We start from the raw sequence: 20,167 nt of genomic DNA, 5'->3' as shown, positions 1-20,167 counted from the left end.
TATCTGAATGTCTTCAGTTTTAACTGCTGTCTGCCCAGTTGATAGATCTTTGTTATACTATGCTGCATTTGTAGGGAATTTTAAAATACCAAATGATGATAGAAAAATTAAAGAAAAAGAATGAGAATAAGCTGAGGAGGAAAAAACATTATGTATGCTATAATTTTCAGATATTTGTAAGGAATATGTTCTATTGAGAATATCAGAAAAAATAATGGACTCTGACTTTTATGGTGACAGAAAAATAATGAATTGCAACTTCAGTGACAGAAATAAAGTAGTTTTATTCAGTCCTGTGCTTCTCATGTTAACAATTATTTTATAATAATTGACAAAAATAAAAAAAAGTCTACCTCGTTGAATACTCCATATCCCAAATAGTACTAGGTTACTTTTTCAAATCTCTACCTATATCAGCTATGTCATGTGACTTAACACCAACTACATAAACTATGTTCACAAATAGTACATTGCTACAGAACTTAAATTTAAATAAAGTAACAAATACGTATTTCAGAACAGGCTATAGAGCTTTTGTACATTAAGAGACCACACTAGCACTACATTAACCCTATTAAAGGTAATTTTTCCAGCTCATTGGTGATTGGCATTTGGTTCTGATGTTTGAAGAATTGCCATTGCATCAATTTAATTCCTTGCTCTTCAATAAAGCATGGAAGAAATGGCAGAGGAAGGAGTTAACTGTCCATTGGTAAGGCCATTAAATACTTCAGAAAAGGTTTGAATATTTACGCCATGTAAAAGTCTTTAAGGACATTCTATATGTCTGTTAATTTTGCAACCTTAAATAGTTCTGATAAAGTCCCACTAATATGAATACATTTACATTACAATACATTTACATTCCAGAAAAAAAAAAAAAAAGAAAGAAAAAAAAAAGACCAAGGTAAAATTGCAAATTTCACACCTACAGTCACAGAATAACATTATCTAACTACAGAATTTTTAATAAATATTATTGTATGCCCTTCCCAAGACAAGAGTCTGGGCATACATTGAACAACACAGTGTAGCAGGCCACCTGGCGGTCAAAGAAGCTAATTATCCATTTAAAACAAAATTAGAAGACCACGCAAAGGAAAAATAGATACGAAATGAGTGCATAAACCCCATCCATTTAAATATACTGGAAACAAAATAAGGATATACAAACGAGATTTTTTTCTTTGTTTTATCTTAAATTTTCAGGGAGTGGTCATTGCATGAGACAAGACACCAAGGTTGGTTGGCAAATGATTCGTGTGCTAAAGATTCACAGCAGCTAAGTTCCTAAGCTTTACCCATATCAATTTATAGAATAAGGTTCCACAGCAGCCTATCCCACTTTATCTGTCAATTCCATAGATGAGACCCACAGGTGTTTTCCAGGAGCTTCTCTGGGAAGCTTAATCATAGGGTACACAAATACATGTTGCCCAGCCCATTGCTTTAAAGGACACAGGAACTGAGATGACTGTGCACACAGATCTGGGTCAAAATAGCTTAATGTCCATACAAAACAATGAAAAACAGGCATAAGTGCAAACTATTGTTGATACTGTATGTTCAGACCTACAAAAGAAGTTGATATGAAATGTAAGGCAACTGCTGGCTACTGACAAGTAGGTGAGACACCTGAACAGATGAGTTAGGGTCAAGACTTTGGAAAGATCCTCAGCTGTTGAATGATCTGACAACTAAGGATCAGAAAATGGGAGACTACATGGTTTGGAGATTTACTTCATTAGAATCTGCTGATATTAAAATCTATACCACTAGGATAGCAAATTCTGGACCTGACAGATTAAGTCGTTAAGCTAGACTATATAGCTACACAAAGAATTAAAAGAAAAGGTACACCAAATATCTAAAACATTAGAAGATCTGCCATTGCTGTACCTCTACATGTTGGGAGTTATCCAGACAGTGCAGAAATGTTCTGAACATACAAAGGCACCTATGAGCATAATGGCCTTATATAATATGCAAGTTATGATAATAATACAATAAACTAGAGACTAGTTTGAAGGGAATGAAGCATGTAGAAGATTCATTTTCCAGCATGAATTCACCTGGGTAAAGTGCAGAAAACATACTTTCTCGCTGCTTAAACGTGCCGAGATGAACCAGAACATTTTAGCTGCCACTTGAACATGCCTCGGCACTAAGGTCAGAATTTCCTAGCTGCTGGTGCATCATGGCCATGCAGAGCATCGTTTTTACAAATGGCTCGTCCCCCAAGGAAGAATACCTTGCCATCCAGTTAAGAAACAGATTATGGGACACACTGTTTTTAAAGATGCAAAAAGCTAGTTCACCTAATTCTGTTTCTTGTTGCCTGTTGCTGTTGACTAGCAATATTCTATCTTCCTTTTAATCTTTCTTCGAACGGGAGTTGTATTTTAATTAATGTGAGCCAAACAGAAACATTTGCCATGAAATACATATCTTATTGTTTAACATTTTAATTCCATAACTTTGAAATGTGCCAGGAATAGCTAAGCTCACTTATTCAGTATTTGTGGTGTTAGACAAAATACATGTCTATAGATATGTATGTTACATTCAATTGAACTAAACACAGATATTTGTCCTTAAACAAACTGTATCCTCTTTGCTTTGCATCTGTACCAAGTAATGTACCATGCTGATGTGCTTTTATGGAGGACTCGGTGCTGTTCATTAATTAGTAGAAATATGCCCACCATTTGATACGAAAAAAAAAAAAAGGGAGTGTGGACTCATGTGCAGCTGGAGGCAGCAGGTTGTGTCTTAGAGGTGAGACACCGCACATCATTGAATACATAGTACACTGCCTCAATTAGAGTGCCTTGTGCACACGAAGGGAGCAAGTTGTGCTGTTGCTACTGGGTGAGACATAAATTCATTGTTTCACTAATAGAGCTAAAAACCTTTGGTTTGCAGAAGTAAGATACCACTGATCAGCTGATGCACAATATTTTCCTCAATATTCTATCTCCTACTGTGATCCAGGAGTTTGTATTCCTTGCAGTATTATCTGAATATATATAAAGTGAATCTCAGGTGTAGTCTCACTGAACCTACCATTTTAAGGTCTAAAGAAAAATGAAGGAAAGAGAATTCTATCATCTACAGTGCTTCTCCCACACCTAAATTAAGACAACAATAAAATAAGAACTGGGTCACATAAAATAGCTTTCACTGCTGTAATCCAGCTTCTGGTTGTCACTGAAACCTGATCTGCATTTGAGGATCTGTGTTGGAAGGAGCACTACTATCCCGACACTCATTCACTATTTGTGCTGTGGTGTGAGGAACAGCAATAGAGGAGCTACTAAGAAAGCTCTAGATCATTTGGAGATTTTTGTAAAATTTTGTAGGTCTGTAAAAGGGATATCTCACTTCTCTAAAGAAGAGTATCGCAGCTTAGTCTCTTGAAATACTTGCATTATTTAAAAGATGATATCATATTTCCAGTTTAGGGGGTTAGATATTTTTCCCCTTTTATTTGCTCTTTGTCCTTTAACTGTTCTGAACCATTCTGTATTGACTGTGGCAAAAATGGTTACTCATCTTTGTGAAAGGTTGAGTAGTCCTGTCAAGTGTTCTCCCTGTTTCCTGAGGGGGTTCTGGTTTCTCAGGGCTAGCAGCAAATTCCTTCAAAAATGAATAGGGGTCATTCACAGGTGACTGAGATTTTTCCAAGTTTTCCCTTTATTGCCACCAGCTAGCCACTAGAACAACAGAAATTTCTTCAGCACCTAGTCTACTAGAATTCCTCTCTGAGTTGGCTGAGACTAAAGACTACAAAAGCCTGCAGATATCTGGCAAAATATGCAGCGAAACAAAACAGTGGCAATACTGTTCATTCAGATCAATAAGCCAAAGCTTGTTTGTGACATCATGTGAACAGCTTTGCCTTGGGAGAAAAAAAAAACACAAAAAAAAACAAAGAAAAAAAGTAATATGTCTCAGGCTTTCAGTACATTGTTCAGTGATTTGGGGATCAAGTTACGCCAATGCTGTCTGACCACTAAATGTCTGATTATTTATCTACTCTGCCTTCATTCCTGTGGCTACATGGTCTCTACTTTGCCACTTAGCCTTTTTCAGAAGTTTCATTGGACTAAAAGAATTCAGTTCTTATGAATTCTAGAGAGTTCTGTGGTGTTTCATGCTAATTTCAGCTTAACATCTAGGTTCTATTCTTCTTCAAACATGTTGTGTTCATCTAGAATGCTGGAAAGGAAACAGCAACTGTCCCGTTTCTTTTGGATACTGCTTTGCAATTGAAACCAGAGTTTGTAAAGACATGTGGCTACTGGTGTGCAGAATTCTTATAAAACAATTACTGTAAACTTTAAGTGATGATGTCCTCTCATTTCAGGGGTTCTTTATTGACTGACTACATTTATCAACTGGCCTCATCATGATTTAATTGCACATCTGCAGTGCTTGGTTGCATCTCTCCAGTCTAATTTTGATCCTTATCAGTGTTGCAATGCAGCTGGCTCCACAATCCAGCTGGTATCAAATAAGTCATTGATCTAATAGCATCGTTGCAAATATAGCAACTGAATGCCTGGCAGCCTTCAGCATTGCCAGAACGCTAAGAATCTTCAGATCAGCTTAAGTTTCATTACAAATATCTTCATTAAAACCTTAAATTCTTAATGGTTTCAGCCATGATATATTTAACTACAAAGGTATCTGCAATATTTAATCTGCCTACATGTTCTTTCTTTAAGAACATTCTTTCTTTATACTTCATACGTTGCCTGCTACACTGCATATGTTGCACGAAAACGTGTCTTTTCAGCTGATCTGAACCTGTTCTTTTGACTTAAATCTATGTGTATGTTCTTCTGTTTGTCTTTTGGCACTCGTCTGGGTACTTGGGGCACTACTTGGAAGCATACATTAAACTTGCTTGATTTTTAAATCTTTCCTCCTGGATGATGCTGGGGAAGAGATCCAATTAAGAAATGTTTTACGTGTCCAGTTACACATGGGTGCTCTAGATCCCAGCACCATACCATATTCCATTTTCTGTTTCTGCTATTAGTTAAGAAAACCTTTCTATAGTTTTATGTTTACTTAATATTCATTTGTGCCATTCTGATCAATGCTGTTTCTGTTTCCTCAAAGCAGAGCTCTTTTTGTCTGGAGTACCACTTTTCTGGGTGCCCAGAGTCACTACAAGCTGTGTTTAATTGTGTTTTATCTTGATATTCATAGATAGTACCTTCCTGTCTAAGGTGACTGTTGTCTTAGATCTCATATGCTATATTAGGGAAATAGGAGGAAAGGCCTAGACTGTAACTGGCTCCTTATTTAATACTTAAGACTCTTAAGACTTGGTGGGTATAGGGGGCCCAGGCCAATAGTTTTCATGTGCAATGACTCCTGCTGCCTTGTGTCTAATCCTCTGATCACACTAAATGAGTTACTGATCTGCAGCGGGAACATGTGGATTAATGAGGAACTGTTGTTTGGCCATATTTACAAAACCACCATTCTGTATGTTTAATAAAACTGAATAAAGTACATATCTTCCAAGTCCTTCTAATCTCAGTAGGCACCCTGTAAATTTCACTCTCTGCTTATCCAGGAAACTAACTACACAGAGACTATGTAGCCATTAATGTTATAAGGAGAAGTGGGCAGAAAGACCCAGCACACAGAAGCAAAGGTGGAAGTGGGGCGGTTTTCTTTAGTGCTCTTATCCTTTCTCCCGTTCATCTATTATTTATTTTAACTATTATTCATTACAGATTCTGGCATCTGGCATTAACACCTTACACTTTCTACTAGAACAGCAAACAAAAAAACAACACTAAAAACATTATAATTTAAAATTAAAATTAAATAAAGGTAGAAGTTCTAAATATTTTTTCTTTCATCTAAGTCAAAGCAATAAACAACTACCACATATTTTTAAGAAAAAAAGGTTTTCTGTTAATTTTTTTTGGGGGGGAGGGAGAGGAAGGGGAGAAAGGCAAAAGTCTTCCATACTTGCAGTATGATTTGACTACTGACTTGCTGGAGAAGAATGAACCCTAACTTTAAATTAGATACACTTGTTAAAAAATCAAAACAAAACAATACACATGAACTTCCTAAAAGTTCATCGGATTAACTACTTCTCATATCTGATGGTAGTTATTTGATCTCTCCACACACTGTAAGAATCTAAGAGTTCTCAGGAATTATTGTTCTTCCTCTCCCCTAGCAGAGGCATAGTCTTCCTTGATGATAGCCAGCAAAAACCATGTATGCCTGTCTCAATAGTTCATTCAAAAAGTGAAATGTTCATCTTTATAAAGTTACCACCTGAAAATCTCTAACAGAAATCCTTTATCCATCATCTCCCATTTCTAAGCAAAATCAATTGGTACAGCAGAGATGATCAAATTCCAGTGTAATGTCTGTCAAATTCTGGATGCATCACAGCAGGGTTTCAAACTGGAGCACTGCACAGACATGACAATGGTACTAAAAAACCCTCTTTTCATGATAACAGAGAAAGTCAGTGTAATGTTGAGTGAGGCTGATCTTCATAACCTCTTTATACAATCGGAGAGAGAGATAAGAGAGAAAAGGTTTTTCCTGAAACTATCTTAGTACTTAGCTTAAGCTTCTACCCTGAATTACCCTTGGAAGAACCTCCATTTCTTAGAGACTGGTCTACTCTGGAAATCTAAATTAGTCTTCACAGATGACCTCTTTTCCCACTGGATCACAGTTCAGGCTATAAGCTGCCCATAGCTTTCTCTGCAGTCTCTGACATGCTGCTCATCTCTGTGACACAAATGGAGTATGTTCTGCACACCTTAACAGTACCCATCATTCTGCAACAATGATGACTGAAGGGAGCAACTGTTATCTTCCCCCAAAAGCATCTCTACATTCAGACAAATTTTAATATTTACAGTTCAGGATTGCTGCAATCTTACAGCAACTGTGTTTTCTGCAATGCTAAAATGTCAGTATCCACAAAAAGCTACAGGTATTTCCCACTGGCCATGGGAGCTGGGTGGAATCAACCCTAAGACCCCAATGGAAAAAATACAACTACAACTGCAATAGCTATGAATAAAATTATGTATAATGATTGCCTATTTTACTCTATAAAAAGAGAAATTAGCACAAAATAATGTAGATATTTTTAGTAAAATATATTAAAATATATAAAAACATTGCAAAACAATCACGTAAATGTAAAATTGTAAAGAAGTTTAAAAGTATTACAAATAAATAAAAGTACTTTGTATAAAATACATAAAGAGAATATATATCTTATGTATATTTCTGTAAAAAATAAAAGCAAAATTTCTCAAGATAGTAAGCTGGTATACTTCACTGTAACATAATTTTTATGATTTTGATAGATATGAATTGAAGGTACTGCAACTTCAAGTTAATTGAAATTTAGCGAATTTGGGTTTCACCTAGAAAACCAGGTAGCAAGGTTCTGTATGGTCATTTGTTTTTGTTTTGTTTTGTTTTTTGAAATAAATGCTACAGTATCAGTTACTGACGAGGTATATTCATGAGGAGAAATGAGGAAATAAAAAAAATATTTCCTGTATTACAGTTATGAAGAAAAATATCATGGATAAAACATAATTCCTATGACTTCAGAAAATATACATACATTTTATCCTAATGACGTAACAACAACAAAAAAAAAAAAATAGGAAAATTAATTAAACTTGGCAAGTAGCATGAGAAATAGGGTAACACTATTGCCTCACATATTTTCACTGTCACCCAAAGCACTAGTGAATTTATCTGTATCCCACTAAAAAAGTCCAATCTACCAAGTTGCAAAAAAACCATTAACATGTTCACATACACTATTCAAAATTATGTTGTTATCGTCCTCATTTTGTCTTTCTTTAACATATCATTTACTGTGCCTTCCAACATGAACACTATGGGGCATCAAAGAAGACCAGCAAAAGGCAGCTAGAGGACAGAGACCTGCACAAGTCACACAAAAGATAGCTCTTCACCATGTAAAGTTGGGTCTGAGAAACCACTTGAGGTAGGATGCCTTACTTTGACAACAGGTCAGGATTGCTGGATAGCCTCAAGGAAGGAAAATGTCTGGGGAATTCTCTAAGATTCACTGCTCTTTGACTCAACTGAGCCACTTTTACATTGTTACAGTACATGTTACAAACCTGTATACACTTAATTGGTAGTACATGATTTTGGAAAGATAAATCAGTCCTGGCTTCTTCAAATTTCTTTATAGATGACTGATCTCTTTATCTGGCATTATTGTATTTGAGATTTCATGAGTGAATTATGAGTGCAAATTCCAAAATGACTGCATACAACTCTTTTAGTCAGCTAATTCCTACTGACTTTATTAAAGCCAAACAAGCTAAGTTCAACATGCAACTTTGAAAATATGTCTCCAGAATCCTGAAACCTATGGTAATACATTAAATATTAGCCTCAGTGGGCAGCTCTAGGACTTACATGTGGTCTGTACATGATCTAGGAAACATGAAAACATAATCAGAAAACATGAAAATACTCCTAATCTAAAGTTAGTTATACAAAAGGACAAATTTTTGAGAGATCATTCTAAGAACATAAATCAGAACATGCCCAACATGCCCATGTTTTGGGACATCATACAGATTGTTTACTCTGTTCAGGGCAAGGAAAAACAGTGCAGCACCAGTACTGTTATACCAAGTATCTGATTGCGAGTGTAACAACACAAGCATGACATCTTTTATTAGGAAATCCTAGCTCAATGACTAAGTATATCTGAGACCAATCTTCAGCACTTTCTACCTTGAATGCTATGTAGTCCTGGAATACAGAAAATAACAAATGTGGTAATTGTCATCATCTTTTCACGGTGAATTAAGTTGCCATTTCCTCACTAAAATGCTTGATGAACAGAAAATGCTTTGAAAAAATATAGTGCTGGACACAGGCACTCAAACCACCATAACAGTTTGCCAGACTGTTTCTTCAGAACTGAATCTTTCATAATACCTTAAGGTCTCAGTGCTTGCAACCTTATCCTACCATTTTATACCAGCATGGGCACAAAGACAGAGCATGTGGAGTTGACTAAGATGCTTGACGTGATGACTGTAAATTGTCCACATTTTGCAGCTGTAGTATGGAATGGTGATGACAGCTATGTGGTACACATTTACTTTTGTTTGAAGTCCAATGCCTCTTTCATTCTAGACACACTGCTTTAATCTCCCAAAAGCTGAGCTGGCTTTTGCTACAAGCTCAGTAAATACTGCTTTGCTACAATGTGAAGTTCATCTTCAGTGTCATGCTGGGAAGAAATGGGAGAAACTCACTTATTGGGAAACGCATGAAGGCACTTTTTTTGGAAACACGGGAAGTTTTCTCTAGAAGTTGCATGTTTAAACTTGAAATGTATTAGGGAAACAACCAAGAACATGTAAGAATATTTTTCTTGTTCCTTCTTTACTTATGCTTTAAACTTAATTTGTAATTCTGTTGGCATGGTAATTAGTGTTTTCCTGTTGTAATTATGCAAGATATTAAAACTTAAAATTTATCTGTTTTAAAGAAGATTTTTTGCCAACAATAATTTCATTTGTTGCTTTTTAAAATATAGAATTTGCCAGAGGTAGCAAGGACTTCATTCGTAATTTTGAAGTTAAAGTTCGCTGCAAAATTCAGTGAAGTTATTTTACTCTGCGTGAGAGTTAAAAACATACTACAGTGTCAAAGGCAAACAGTAGCTGACATTGATGCAAATATCATTCCACTTACAAAGACACAAGTACATGTGTCTTTGTAAGTGGGTAGTGTAATAGTAATTTACAATTTACTATTACTACTATTACTATTGAATACCTTAATTGAAACTATTCAGTGGAATAATCTATTATTATTATTTTTTTAAGAATGACATCAGTTTCATCAGAGAAAGGCTTTTACTTTGGGGTTTAATTTGGGACATGATTTTCTAATAGCATTAAAGACGTATTTTGAAAAGATGGTGATTTTTGCAAGCTAGCCTAAAAAAATTGTTAGCTAACTATAATAACTATTCTGATTGCAATTAAAAAACAAACAAATAAACAAAAAAAAAGAAAAACACACAAAAAACCCACCTTCCCAAATGGGTCAACATGCCTAACTGCTATCTGCAATCATTTAGATTTTAACATCATGGTTATTACTTATTATCAGGTTGCACAATGAGATATTGATCACTTTTAACCTTTAGATCCACAAATTCAAGAAAAGGCAAGGCAGTAGCAGAGTCACTTTGCCTGTCCAGTAAACTTATGGCCTTTAGTGGAATTCTAATGATTCTTAGTGGCAAGGCAAATCCAAAATTAGTTTATTCTCTTGGCTCATACAGAAATGATGACATACCTAAAAATACTGCACGCATAGTAGATTTGTAGTTACTACCTACAAGGGCTTAATCCTCAGTGTGCTGAGAGCTTCTCTGCAGTACCTGTCACCATCTTCCTTCATTGATTGTTTCAGCAGCCCTGCGCACCACTGACACATTACTGGAGAGAAGGCTGTCTGGACCCTGCACAATATGCATTGTAGGAGCAAAAAATCTTCACGCTTTCTCATTTATAACCAATCCCCTAAGCATATTGTCCAAATATATCACTCTTCAGGCTGTTAATCTTTTAATAAGTTTTCTTTATACAGAAAATCTGCTTGAAATAAAGACTGAACCACAATGCAGCTTCAGTAGGTACGCAGGACTCATTTTAAATGGAACAAAGTAATCCAATTAAACTAATCTGTTTTACAAGTTAAAATGATATGAAGCACATAAATTGATCCTTCTAGGCTGCTGCTATTTGAGCCCTCTTTCTATTGCAGCATTTGGAACTGCTTCACACATTCATATCCTCTGCCTGAAGAAAACTCAGTCCTCCGGTTCAGGAGAATTACAGGCAAGAGAAACATACAACTGTTATGTGTTAGATTAATTTGCAGAACACTTGGCATTATTATTGCCAAGTAGTCAAATTGTTCCAAGTTGTTCCGGAAGGTTGTTATTAATAGTATGTTTTCTGAGGAAAGTTCTGTCTACTTTTGGAACTGCATTTCTGTTGCCAAGGAAACTCCTTTAAGCACAGCATTCGAGGAGCACACTGCTGCTTTTGTTTGCCAGTATCCTATTCATATCATCTAAGTAAGCACTTTACATACTTCAGCCTCCAGTTTCAAATGTGGAAGTTTCTCAGTATTTATACTATGGCATTAAATATAGTTTGTTCTTTCATGTTAAACTTGGGGACACTTGCAAGATTATTTTAACAGTTGCTTTAAAGAACAGGGTTTTTTTTCACAAGTTTTCAATAAATTAGTTTTAATTTGAATAACATCTCCATAGGTTATAGCACTAGTCCTTAAGTGTTAATTATCTTTTCACTCTGAAATTAATGTAGTCATTTCCTACTGACTCCTCTACACCATTGCTGAAGTGCTGAGGAAAACATGTCATTGAGTTCTGAGCCAGAACTGTTGTGATTAATCCTGGTCACATGGCCAATCTCTGCCAAAAGGAGATCACTGAAAAAAGGTGACAAAGACAGTGATTTCCTGTCAGCAAAGAGTACGACAGGGCTGTCTAGAAGTGATGCAAATGAGGGAAACTTTCAGCAGGGTTTGTTTGATCCACTCGGGCTGCCCAGGCCGTGCCAGGAGGGCGGCCAGTGGAGCAGCAGCACACCCAGAGGAAGAAACAGCACCTTATGCAGTTTGAAGCATATCCTCAGCTTTTGATATGTGTTTTAATGTGATTTAAACCAGGGGTCTGCTTGCTGCAAAGCAAGCAGTTTTGCAGTTGACCTGCCTGAATGCCACACCAACTTCACAATCTCTGTGCTACCACATCCTTTTTTCTTCCTGCTCTCATGCCCATGTTTTCTGAAAACTTAAGTGCAAGTCTTACACAGCTCACGCAGCTTGTATTAAAAACAGCATCCATCACTTGTAACCAAACAGAAAAATACAATTTCTTTTATTTGATATTTTAAAATGTTTAGTTAATTTTATTCTGAACATGCCAACAGTCTGAACAATCATACTGTACTTATTTAAATGGGGTTTTAATCTAACACAATTAAGTTTTGCAATTAATCTTCTGAGGGAAATGGAAAGAATTATCATTAACTTTTCTGCATAGTATACTCATTTCTAATCTCCCCAGTTCCAGTAAATACCGATTTGCTTCATTTTTGAACACTCAAGGTGCAGAATTACTCAAGTTCTCACTAAAGGGCTAATTAGCAGAGTTTAAATTCTTTGGGTTTGATCCTTTGGTAACGGCATATGAATGCAGCTGAAGTCAATGCAAGTTCTGTGTACTTAGAGCTTATGAGATCAGGCTCACATGTAGTAGATTAAAATGAAATAAACATAATACATTAGGCATTAAACTGAGTTGTTACAGCAGTACAAAGAAGTGAGAGTCCAAAAAGAAAAAAGAAAAGGGGATGTTTCTTTAAATTTTTTTCTTAGTTAATAGATAGAGCATTAGGGGACAGATAAACTCTTAGCTGTGTGTTCTGCAACTGCCATTCCATCACACACCAGTTAATTTTCAAAATCATTAGTTTAAGAGTGTAAAAATGAAATCATTTAGAGCTGCAGGGGAACACTGGGAGGAAAATGAAGGAAGAATAGTTTTCTATTTCTGCATGTCTTTGCACTAAAGTCAGAAATGTGGGGAAGTTGGTTACATATTCAGAGTTTAAAAAAAAAAAGAATGGCTGTGTTGCTTCTCTTATATTAAGGGCACAATAAAACCCGATTAAAAAGAGATAATAAGGATCCTAATAAAAAAAACACATAGCTACCAAAATATTAAAAAACAAAATTAAGCAGAGAGTTAAATGTGTATTAAATCTGAAAGTAGAGTACTGGGAAAATAGTCTAACTATAAAAATGCATTCTATTTTCCTTTATGCAATTTTAACATTTACGTATTATGTTGGCTGCTTTAAGGTATGCTTTTCTCTTCTAATTTACCTGTGCTACCACTGTTCCATCCCATTCATAGACATCTTAGGGTCAATGATCACTGTTGGTAAAAGTGATACCATAGCCAGATCCCTGCCATGGGCAGTTTGCTGAGCTGGCTTATAGGTGCAATTACTTATCAGCTCAATTACTGAGAAGAGAAATCTGTGGGTTTAGGAGAATCTACCAAAATGCAGAGTGCCATTAGAAACTGTAACTGGTAAGGATGACAAAAGCAAGACCTGTGTTTTCATGACACCCCACAACACTGAGAAATTCTGACAATAAAAGCTACCTGAATCTCTCTTTACAGATTTCTTTCCACATGGAGTAGAAAGACATTGTTCACAGTGAAGAGAACAGTAAACAGTGCTGGTGGCCAATGGCTTTGAGTACTAGATCATCCACCATCTTGTATAAAACTTAAAAAACAATAGGGTGTCACATCTCATACTGGCTACCAAAAAAAAAAAAAAAGAATTAATGGCATTTCTGAAGACATTCTGTTACATGAATCTCAAAAATTAAGGATAATAAAGACCTACTGATTTATCTAATCTCTTATTTTTTGCTAGCAGATTCTTTTTTCTTTTGTCTACTTTTAAAGGTCTGAAATTATGGGTTTTTTTGGGGGGGGGAGGTGGTTATTTGGTGTGTTTTTGGTTGTTTTTTGTTTGTTTTTTGTTTTCTTTTGAAAGGCTAATAGAGCTTTATGCTATTCACTTAAGCTTTTTACATTATCTGAAAATAATCTGGTTTGTGGATGCTTCTCAGCTACTTCTTAACCAAACTGAAAATTTCTAGTTGTTTAAGTCTTTCCTTTTGTTCCTTAACAATTTGCTTTCTGCTTTCACTATAAAGGTGTATTCAGAGAATATTCCCTGTTAAGAGGATAAGCAGTTTGTTTCTTTCTACCCTTCTTCAAGAGGTTTTGCAGTGGTCAGTACTTTTGAGACAGGAGCTCTACTACTGAGCAGATGCCCCTGCTGGGGAAACTGCACAACAAGTTGAATTCTGCACAGGAAGCAGCGCTGGTGTGTGTGCTGTGTAAGTTACAGTTACTGTCTCTGACACAAACGTCCTGCTTTTAAAAGCGTCACACGTATCAGAAGACAGAATTTGGTAATAATAAAAGATGAACACTCCCCATCTTGAATAAACAGTATTTCTCATTTTGCCTTCATCCTCTACTGCCAAGTAATTCATAAATTACTGCCCTCTTCTCACTACATATTTGTCCCAGTCTGACCATCTATAATTACTTTTCATGGCTACATTTGGATATCAGAAAGGGAAGTATCCTAAACAGCACCTAAAATACTTGCACTGTATAAGCACTGTGGCTTTTCATATTTATGAGTTGATTTTTTTCCTAAAATGTTATTTATGTTCATTGATATTTTTTTAAAGCATACTACTAAGACTAACAGCTAGATTAGACATGTACATGCTGGTCTTATAAGAACAAACACCACCAAAACACACTGTTTTAGACTTGCAAAAAGTTTATATACACTTCTGATGTTGCTTATTTTTGAACTTATGGAGAATAAGAACTGTCTGTGCAATTTATTCTGATTAAGTATTTAGAAAGATAGGAAAAAAATCAGTGAAATGCTAGTGAAAATAAACGATTGCAAAGAAATAGAGATTATTGAATTAAATGCACTTGCAGACTAAAATAGTTCAGATCTGAAGCATATTTCCATTCCTAAACATATTTTAACTTGTTCAACAACCCTTTTTCATAGGATATTTTAAATAAAAGACTAAAATTACAGAGAATAAAATGTGAGAAGACCATCAAGAAAATACGACACCAAAACAGGAAAAACTAAATTATGCTTAATAAATTATCAAATCGTGCTATCATAAGACAAAGAAAACAACTTCTATTTGACCTTGAATGTACCATTTATTTGAAAAGAAATTAAAAAAAAGCTAGAGGGTAGTTGTTTCTTGTCATTATACTGTTGCTGATTCTGTGGTTAGTTATTAATTTTATTTTTTATGATTCACAATCTGCTCTTTGAAATATGCCATATGCTCAAAGCAATTCAAGGATGACAACTGTCAGAATTACTCCAATAAAAATTGCCTAAATGAGGAAGATTTACTGCAGCCTGATATTTCTGTCAAAAACTCCTCCTTTCTTTTCCCCACCACCCCTAGTACCCATAGACAGTATCTTCTCTAATGCAGAATGAAGCCTGAAACAGTTTTAAGATCAAATCACTCATTATGGACAACTTCCTCTAAGTAATCATACATAAAAAAACTGATAAAGCTTCTCAGCTAAGGCTACGATGATAAATATAAGAAACTCTGTATATGTATGTATGTAAACATACACACATATCTGACAACAGTATTATAAATATGCAAGTCCAAAATCATTTTGTTGAAATCAAAAGGCAAGTGTGATGACTTAACATGACAACAATTGCTTTACGGATAACTAATAAAAATTAAATTGGAAGAGTCCTGTATTCTGGCAGCAGCAAACCAAAATCAAGAGAAATTTCTTTCTTCCCCGAAGATGTCTGAAAGGTGGCTGAAAATTCAGCTGAAAGCTCCAATCAAAACACGTTTTGTGAAATGCTACCGTTTCATTTTTTTCCTTCATTTTGTTTCACTCTATTTATTAATGCCGTTTCATTTATTTCTATTCATCTTGAAGAGAAATCTTTGTCCTTCTATAGAATTACACCAAATAGAATGTGATAAAGGGAACTTTCTTGCAATTATGATGTCGGTGCAGCCTGTCAGCGCACAGGGGATGGAAATGAGGTTGGGGACAGGGAAAGGAATTCTAATAGACACCATGATACATACAATGAACGCAGCGATATCCTGTGAGAGAAAGACTTGTCAAGCTAATCAGATCTTCTATAGCTAGGTAAAGGCAGTAACGGTAACACTAACCTTGTAAAGATGCTGCTGCTGCTCCTCTGACATCATCAGGTCATGGCTGTCCATCACAATGGATTCCATGTCAATCAGCCAATCCCAGAGCTCCTGGTATTCTGAATCAAAGTCCAAAAGGCTGTAGATAAGGAACAAAATGTATTATGCATAAATACGGTGTAGTTGTTAAAATCTTGTATTAGAATAATATATTCTTGAAAACTCATGATGTTCCTAGTTATATTTCTAAAGAGACAGTCTGTATTTATACAGAGTTGAGGAAAATGAAAACTGAAATCCAATTTAAGCCAGTGCCATGACCTAAATTCAGTGGCTGATGCCAAATCCTGACAACTGTTGGCATATTGCATTTGCTTCAAAATTTTTGAAATAGAAATCTTTCACAGATAATGTTGATTAATGGTTTTTAAAGCGTTGACTTCATAATGAGTAAATTTTGCAATAATCATTCCAATACAATTCATATAAAAATATTATTTTCACAGAAAAATGACTCAATCCATTCAGTCATCCCTCTGCTGTCTATCTGCCTATCTGTGTAAATATCCTACATTTATTTTCATGGATGAGTAGCTAGCATTTCAACTTAAGGCCTTAAGATAGGCTTGAGTGAATATGGTAAGCCAGTGAGAACTAAGGCCAGATACAGTATTAGACAGGTGTTCCCTACAGACATGTAAGAAACAAAGGTAAGGACAGGAAGTCAAAACAATGAATCCTTGAATAGCCAGCAATCATTAAAATTCAAAGGAGGATCACTACGGTATTCAACAAAATAAATCATTAGAATAAGGAGCTTAAAAGGATTAATGTGATTCTCCATTGAAAGCTTAGTGAATAAGTAAAGCATAGTTTCTTCTCAAATACCGTAGTACAAGACAGAAGGTACATGCTAAAAAACTGCACGTTCATCAAAAAGATACACTTTGGAAAGAGATCTCCAAACATCCAGAACTGGAGTTAACAAAAGCCTTGTCAGTAGTATAAAAAAACAGACTGATCAAACAATTGTACATGTTCCACTGAAGCCGTTTTATCCAACCATAGAAAACTATTTCAGCTTTGCATTTCTTTAGCAATGCCATTTAAAAAAATTAGCAGTATTTAAGCAGAGAAACAATAAACTAAACATGTTTCTAATGTTATTAATGCTATTGCAGTTTCAGTTAATAATAACTAGAGTACCACATGCATGGTAATTTTGAAAACTTGTAGAAAGAAAGCAAGAAAGAGAAAGGAAGAGAGAAAGAAAGAAAGTGGGAGAGAAGGAGAGACAAGAAACTATTTGCCTTCTGTGGTATTATTTTCAACAAGCTGACAATAAAGAAAGCCTTGTGTAATGCCCAAGTGTTGATTCCCACTTTTGAAGTAACTCCATTTTAATCCACAGTACTTAGTGTACTTTTACTCAATAATTTATGAGGTGTATTTGCTTAAAAAACTACTCACTGTCCTCAGGAAGTAAGCGATGGTGCAATTACAAAGAAGAGCTAGCATACAAAAAAAGTACAATTGTTAAAATATAACAGTTTCATTGGGAGTTCAGGGTTTTTCTCCTATTTCAGGAGCCATTTCTCCAAATGTCATTTTGAAACTAAAATAAAACTAAACTCCATTTTCAATACTGTATTGGAAGTGATATTGAATCTTTATCTCTTTCTCTGAAAAGAGTATAACCATTCTTTATGTTTAGTACCTAGTGCTCCTTTAGTCCCCTTCTGTCTTATCCAAATATTATCCAGTGTCATAAAACTGACAGGCATTTATTAAAACATGTGTTTTATCACATAAGAGACTCAATTTCATTTCATGTAAATTGGTCCTGATTCAGTTGGACTTAGTCCATTTGTATCGGTGAAATATTTGAATTAAGATATGAAATGACTGAATCAAAGCCTAACATTCAACGTTCATGATCTTCTGATGCCAGAGTGGGATGGGATGGACCTTTGAAAACAGCACCAAGAAGTGAACTGGGATTTCAATATAATGTGCAGAACACATGCTGGATCCAAACACCTGCTTTATATCTACTGAACTGCATTTTGGTTACAATCCAAATTTGTCCATTTATTGGTATAAGAGAATGAATTGATCTTTTAAATATACACAAAAGCACTTTTTCTTGACCTTCACAAAATCCAAATAAGCACTGTCCTGCTATTTCCTGGTTTGATTTCTAGCTAACATTCTAAACATACTAACCCAAAATAAAGAGTGAGAGAAACAAGATTCATGGGAAAAATCCCAAGAAAGGATTTCTATTTTTTCTTATAGCTTACATCTTGTGCATCTTTCCTTTTTTTTTTTTTCCTCTTGATTGTAAAATAAATTTAACTGGGAACACTTTTAAGCAAACTGTCTACTGCTCTTATTTTCTTGAAGAGAGTGAAGCCTTAAAGCACTATTTAAAAATAATAATAATGGACTGCAGTATTTATAATAGTTCTGAAAAAATTCTGATGTTTTTCAAATAGAAGCTTTGTTTTGAAAAATGAATGTCTTAAATCTAAATATAAAATACTGACTACTCTTTAATTACTATCTGGAAAAAAAAGATAAACTATCAAGTTGCTAAAAAGATACTTATAAAATTCAGCAAACATAGTATCAGTGACATGTTAAGATAAAATGTACCTGTCAGTATTTAGGTGGTATGTTGAATGTGTCTTATGTTGAAAATACTTTTCTTTTAATAAGCTTAGCAGATCTTTTTCATGTTGCTACAGGCAGAGCGAAGGAAAACATAACCTCTGAAATACTGTATCAGTGTTACAAATGAAAGCTACAGAAAAGTCTAGTAGATAACAGAAAAGCTTTAATGTTAAAGGGCTCTCTTTATATAGGTTTGCTGGTTAATAAGCTAAAGTCATTAGCTGCATAATAACAGAAATGACATTAAGAAGTATATTTTACCTCGGTAAACAGGGAATCAGATATGCAGAGTTGCATGTCTAATCCCTTGAACCCTAAACATATTTCTTAAAATGTGGACATCAATTTATTATTTTGAATGAAAATTCATGAGCACCTTCCTCATGAGAGAACCAACTCGTCTGTGGCATTAATAAATAAAAAGGAATGCTAAGCTATTTGTGTTAGCCTTTTTTTGCCACGTCTAACACACACTTGCAGTTTGTATTACTTCTTTGATAGCATCATTCACATAGTATTTAGAAGTACTGTAAACATGCTGCTATGCCTGCCAAAAAAATCAGCCAGATACAAAGTTCTTTCAGGTTTCTAGGTCATCATTTTTTGGAACTCCTTTCCATACATGACTTTATTAGGCAGATATAGGAGAAATCAATATTCTGACCTTAACGTTGTCTCATATTCCATACACACAACCCTCTCTATTGTCATAACATCATCTACACTGCAGGAAATCTTGTTCTTTACAGAGTAACTGGCGTCATCCTGTTCTGCAGATACTAACTTCTACTACTACTGCAGTATCAGTTTAGCTGTTTACTGCACAAAGTCACTACTTTACTATATAAACAATTCTCCATCTACAGTAACTCTTGTTCTCCCTGAAGGCATATTTCTTCCTCCTGGGCCCAGTATCCACAACAAGCAATGGACAGATACCCTAATTTTCCCAATTAGCTGAACAGCCTTCTTGTCTGTACAGATCTCAGTCATCCTGCAACAGATACCTGCTCATCCTACTACAGAACTTACGTTTATAGTTTTTATGCAGTAAGGAAAAGCTGCATAAAATTTATTTTCAAAGCTATGTATTTGTAGTTGGAAGGCATTACCATTGTGTTCAATACAATACCTCAGACTAGATCAAACTGAAGCTTTCCATCTGAATTCAGCCCATCAGGATTTCTATAATGGTTAAATGCATGGTGTGTCTATCTCCCTCACATCCTTTGGCCCTTCAGTCTACTGCTGAGCCTATAAGGCCTATATAGATCACAAGGGCCCAGAAAGGTGGCACAGAAACAAAGAACACCACTAGATCATCATTACCAGTAGTATGCAGGAAATTATGAATACAGACAAATGCAACCAAGAGCCTCCCTATCTGCCTCACATGTATGATATTTAGAGTTACCGACTAGATTTTATCATGAGGCTTAAAGCATTCTTTATAGCTTTTATCCTCAAGAAAAGTAATTCTGTTACTGTCTTACAGTCTGTGCACCACAGAAAATTCCAACCTCAAGTCTTGCTCACATTCAACTCTGTCTGCAAAATTAGAAGCTGTTTTTGAACACTTAAC

General features: G+C 35.3%; 1 protein-coding gene across 3 annotated transcripts in view; it reads right to left on the bottom strand.

Annotated features, from left to right (window-relative positions):
* Positions 1 to 20,167, bottom strand: part of AKAP6 (A-kinase anchoring protein 6) — a 271,062-nt gene that overhangs the window by 65,915 nt on the left and 184,980 nt on the right. For all 3 annotated transcript variants that reach the window (XM_090141307.1, XM_090141308.1, XM_090141309.1), the window contains one exon: positions 15,928 to 16,048. In XM_090141307.1, the coding sequence (XP_089997433.1) occupies positions 15,928 to 16,048 (121 nt within the window). The remainder of the gene's footprint in view (positions 1 to 15,927; positions 16,049 to 20,167) is intronic.

This window comes from Phasianus colchicus, chromosome 5, assembly GCF_987193195.1.
Source record: "Phasianus colchicus chromosome 5, bPhaCol1.hap1.1, whole genome shotgun sequence".
NCBI classification, from domain to species: domain Eukaryota; kingdom Metazoa; phylum Chordata; class Aves; order Galliformes; family Phasianidae; genus Phasianus; species Phasianus colchicus.
The sequence above is the reverse complement of the archived record's forward strand: the minus strand, read 5'-3'. Positions and strand labels throughout refer to the sequence as shown.